This window comes from Octodon degus, unplaced genomic scaffold, assembly GCF_000260255.1.
Source record: "Octodon degus isolate 3935 unplaced genomic scaffold, OctDeg1.0 scaffold00127, whole genome shotgun sequence".
NCBI classification, from domain to species: Eukaryota; Metazoa; Chordata; class Mammalia; order Rodentia; family Octodontidae; genus Octodon; species Octodon degus.
Window position 1 is genome coordinate 4114738 of NW_004524703.1, and position 5583 is coordinate 4120320.

Sequence of the window (5583 nt, forward strand, 5' to 3'; positions counted from 1 at the left end):
GAAAGCAAAAAAAAAAAATCTAAGGCATACTAAGAGGTCACACAGGCCAAGAACAAAGGAATGAATCTAAAGAAGCACAAGCTGCAAACTAATGGCCGTACCAGGGAAAACAATACTTAACACTTAGATCCCTATAACTAGAAGACACAGGGGAATTTATATTACAAACGCATAACTAGATAGTGGTCAGAAACCATGAAGCACAGAAAAGAGGGTAATGTAGGAAAATGATGCATGTCTAATACAGCAGCACATACTCAATTAGAAAATGCACTTTAGGTTACCCCTAAGGGGAAGGTGGACTGCCAAACATAAGGAAGTGGTTTTTGGGAAAACATCATTATAACGAAAGCTGTCATTCTAGTTTCTTGGCTCCAAGGCTTCTGACAAGTGGCAGCACAAATTCTAACATACGGAGCTCAGACAGCAGGCTGTCCCACAACAGGAGATGACAGTGCTGCCCTGGCCTGTATCTCATGACTGACAGCTACAAGCCAGCATCACCTCAAAGTTCTAATTCCACTTTTCACACTCTACACCAGGGATGGAGAACCTTTTGGATTTTTCAATGATACAAAGATCCGGCGGTGGCACGTGGGCCATAGGTTAGCCAGCGCTGAGGTCTACCAAACCGATGGTAGACAGCTACTTCTCTATCATGGATGCCAGAAGTTCTACCATTCAACTTGTGAAAATGAGGTTTTTTTCCCCAAAATAAATAGATTTGTCTAGAAAGGTAACAATGTTCTAGTGTGCTTATGTGGAAGATTACATGAGATATAACAAATGTCTACTTCTCTTGACAAAGGAACCATGGAACCAAAGCAGGAAAGGGGCTGTCATCACCTCAGAAATTTCCAGTGAAAATGGAACAGATATTGTTTCATACAGCTCCAAAAAATGGATGACACCTTCTCTGGTCAGGACTTTATTCTCACTTTCAAACATTCTTTTATAAATACACACATGCCAGGAGGGGTGAAAGAGCCAACAGCCTGTGGAAATAAAGATGTAATGTTGACATGTGATGTACAACACTCCACAGAGACTACACCGTCTCAAATAAGCATGCACACCAACACGTAAACTCCACTAGAATGTTACAAGAGACAGTTTGTTTCTAATCACATCCCAAGTATTCACCCAACAAGCAAAATAAGTTTGGTATCCAATACTCTGTTTAGACAATTTCACTGAGAAGCACTACAAAAGAATAAAGTGCTGCTACAGTCCACAAAAACCAGGTATTACCCCCCTGCATGCAGATGGGAACTTTAGCCTTTGCACTAGCTTCTATCAGTTCTCTCATCCCACTTCAGTCCATTTTGTATACAGAAATCTGAAACTATCACCCCTCTGCATTAACACCCTAAATGACTTCTCATCACTCTCAGAATAAGGTCTAAAGGAGGCGTAGACTGACCACGGCTCCCGTTCCTACCCTGTGCCCTCCTCTACACTCATTTCCTGCTGCTCCTCAGGTCTTCTGTCTGCTGGGCCAACCTATTCCCACCTAGGACTTGTGCTACCACCTCCTTGGTCTGAGCCCAGATGCCACCCAAGACAGCCCCTCCTCACTACCCCACAGTGTCCACTCTGTCCTAGCCCCTTATCTGTCCCCTTCAGATACAGCTACACAACTTATAAACAAAACAATGTTTTCCATGGAAAACAAATACCAGTATAAAAAGCATTGCAACTGTCTTACCACCTTATCCCCAGTGCTTAGCATATATTGCATTCCAAGTAAATATCTATTAAGTGAACATATAACTGAATGACCAAATAAAACAAGTGCATAACCCTTAGAGATATTTTTCTGACTCTTGAAATATCCTTTAATTCTTGTAGAAAAAAAAAAAAAAACACCATTTTTAACTCCTAACAGTCTATTAATAAATAGGTCTATTATTTGTAATTTACAGCAATATGCCCACTCAATTCTTTGGCAATGGTGATTTTTCAAAAATTGTGTGTTTGATTTGCTAAGTGCTGTGGGCAAATGTGATAAGAGATCATTTTAATGGCAAGTGCATTAAGTGCAGCCATAATAGTATTCAATTAAATGGTAGCCCCAGGTGGAACCATACATGCTATGGTCTGTGAAAAATCCCAGTGCATCAGAAAACAGCTTTCAGCAGTCAGCTGAATAAAGCTCAATTCCTAAGGGTCAAACCATTAAAGTTGCAATTATCCAGAGCAGGCACTAAAGCCCATTTACCTAGGTTAATCCTCATGTGTCAACACAGTAATTTATCATTCCTATGAGTACAAAACATAGTTGGCAGGGGCCAGGGAGATGGCTCAGTGGAATAAGTGCTTCCCTGGGAAGCGCAAGGGCCTGAGTTCAACCCCTGGCTCCGCAAAAAACAAAACAAAACAAAAAAAAAACATAGTTGGCCTGCATTTCATTGTTTCACAGCTCTAAACAATTTCACAACAGTTTTAGGAAACTTAAGCTTCAGTGCATTTCCCCTAGGAAGTGCTCACAACACAATAGTGATCAATACTTTTAAAGACATCTTTACTTGGAAGCTGGGGCAGGAGGACTACAAGTTTGAGCCCAGCCTGAACAATTAACAAGACCTTGTCTCAAAATACGAAAAAAGGACTAGGGATATAGCACAATGTGAAGACTTGGGGTTTAATCCCCAATTTAATCAATCAGTCAATAACATATTTAAAATTTTATCCTTGAATTTCCTCTCCCTAAAAAGCCAAGATACATAACAAGATCAGAGCCCCTCTCCACCAACCCCATGTATACATGCATACGTGTATATTTATATATAAAAATAATAAAAAGAGAATGGAAAACAGTTAAAGCATATATTCATTTCACAGAGCTATTTTTAAAAATACAGCATACACCCTTATGAAAGATATTACAAAAGGGCCTTTATCTTTCAAGGACACAGACTAATGTATTTATAGATGAAATGACATGATGTCTGGTGGCTGGGGATAAGTGGGAAAGGTGACACATGACAAGAAGGGACAAGGCTGGCCATGGTGCACTGCTGCTGTCTGGGTGATGGGTTTATCGCACTTATACCTATGGTTCATCTTCTGTAATTCTTGAGATTTTACATAATCAAAAATTTTTAAATAATTCATATCACTACAGAAAACCTGGCAGCCATTTCAAGTTACATCTCTGAACAATGTATAAGTATATGGATGAAGGATACGATATGGGCACCCTGCTAAGAGCAAGGCAACTGGGGACAGTGTCCCAGAAGTGACATCTCTAAGATATTAGCAGTGAACATTACTGGGCAGCACCACTACCAGGTGATTCATAGTTTCTTCCTTATACTTTAATCATGTTCCCAAATTCTGTACAACAAATAAGATGTTATAAAAGCAAGGGGGAAACTATATACATATTATTTTTGAAAAAGCAAAAAGAAAGTAATCATTACCATTCTCTTCTGACACTGCATATTCAAACAGATTGTTTAGCTTTGGTAAGACTGGCTTTATAACATGTATCTAAAAATAAGAGCAAAAAATCAAATGAAATGAAAATGCACCTTTAAAAATGGAAGGGAATGCTCATCTATTTATATAACAGCAGTTCTTTTGCTTTTACACCCATGTGAAAAATAAGTATAAGGGAGCTGATTCTTCTAGGTTTTGACTCATGGCATGATCCACACATATAGAACTGAGGACGCCAAAGCTAATGAACACAACTATGAGCACAACAACGGCAAGGGACACATTTACATGGTGAGATAATGCAGTCCAACACATTTCACATAATACTCAAGCAACCTGGGGGATGGGAAGGACTGACAAAACTGCTGTTTTTAAAAAGGAAAAAACACAGAAGCATTTTCTCTAGTCGCTTAAGTTGCTCAATGTCACATATGTACAAGCAGAGAACATCGAGAGCTCAACATTCTTCGTGCCACTTAGACCAGGATGGAGGTTCCTTTGCTAGAGTTTAATTTGATTATCCTCCAAAAATATATGTAAGTCTATGTCCCTAAAATAAATAATGGAGGCCTTCTGGACCTACTCTCCACAGAAGCTCTAGAAATTTATTTCAATTTAGAAATGCCTTTTATTTTTCATTCTGTACTGCTATGTATTTGGAACATGAATAATTTCCCTACACCGACCCACCTCGTTTGCTGCAGATGAGGGCTGGCACCTCACACAGGCCCACAGCTGGCTGAGCCCTCAGTGGCCTACAACCTGCAGATGGGGACCTAGCTCGGAGTAATGCAAAGGCAGTATACAGGAATCGGCACTTAAGCCAAGTGCTCAAGCCTTAACCCAGACCTACCAAATGAAGAAGTATGGGATGGGCCAACATCTGGTGAAACTTGAAGCAACTCACCTGATTCCCTTCAAGCGTTTCCATAATTAAAATGTAATTTTCCCAAAATTTTAGCAGCTCATCTTTTCTCTTCTCAGACCACCAAAACAGACTTGGGCCTATTATGATATAAAATAAAAGAAAATTAGCTCTTTTTGCAAATTTCATAATTTGCTTCATAATTTTTAGTAAGATGATGCCACTACTACCAAATTTCCATTCTTTAGTAATAATTTAGGCTGGCCTGTGTGACAGCCTAGACTGGAATCTTTTGATTTTTTTCTTTTTAAATCAAGATTACTATTGTGAACTTCCAGGTAAAAGAGATAGATTTCATATACAAGCTATACTTTCCATGAAACACTAACAGTAGAGGATTTTTAAAAAGCAAAATCTCAGAAAATGGAAAAAATGTAGCAGACAACAGCAATAAAATTTTAAATTCAAAAATCACATTAAAAACAAGATGAGTCCAAAAAAATTGTTAACATAAGGAAAGAGATAATTCAATTGCACTTCAAACTTTCCCAAGCTTACAAACATGGTAGCAAAAGTTCCTTCTATAGGTGGCTATACTAGAGGACTTTCTCAGAATCATTTGATAACAGATGTTTCTTAAAAGATATTCTAAGAAAAATGACTTGCTGGAACTAAAAGTTAATAGTAAAATTAAGACATTCATATGGTTTGGAATAAAAGATGTCACCCAGGGAGCACAGAAAAATGCTTAAGAGAAAAAAGAGCTATTATGTAGATCAATCCAAGACTCCCCCCGCCCCAAAAAAAAACGACTAGAAATTGGAAGGTAAATCAGGAAAACATCAGCAAAATAACTCAAGAAAACTTCCCAGAACCAAAGAACATAATCCTCAGCCTAAACAGGCACAACAGGTAAATGCTGAGCGCAAGGATGAATACAGACCTGTAAAAATCTGTGAAATTTCAAAAGCTGGGGATACAGATCTCAGTCTCCAAGGAAAAGCATAGGCTACAGAACAAAACAGAATCCAGAACCAATTCATACTTCTCAACAGCAATGACAACAGCAAAAAGAAAGGCTATGTAAATAAAGAAACAGGGTCCAGAATCAACTGGCACTTCTTAATAGCAGCAATAGAAACTTTTATCTTCCAAGTTGATAGGTCAAGACCTTTAAAACTTTTGGGGCTGGAGAGATGGCTCAGTGGTCTAGGGCACCTACTTAGAACAAGCTTGGCAAGGCATCGGGGACCGCGGTTCAATCCCCCAGCACC

At 38.9% G+C, this 5583-nt stretch overlaps 1 protein-coding gene across 1 annotated transcript in view; it reads right to left on the reverse strand.

Moving 5' to 3' along the window:
- The window catches only part of Tarbp1 (TAR (HIV-1) RNA binding protein 1), a 62529-nt gene that overhangs the window by 53054 nt on the left and 3892 nt on the right, over window positions 1-5583 (reverse strand). Inside the window, 3 exon segments of the mRNA XM_023700874.1 lie at window positions 847-995; window positions 3426-3495; window positions 4352-4449. Coding sequence (XP_023556642.1) covers window positions 847-995; window positions 3426-3495; window positions 4352-4449 — 317 coding nt within the window.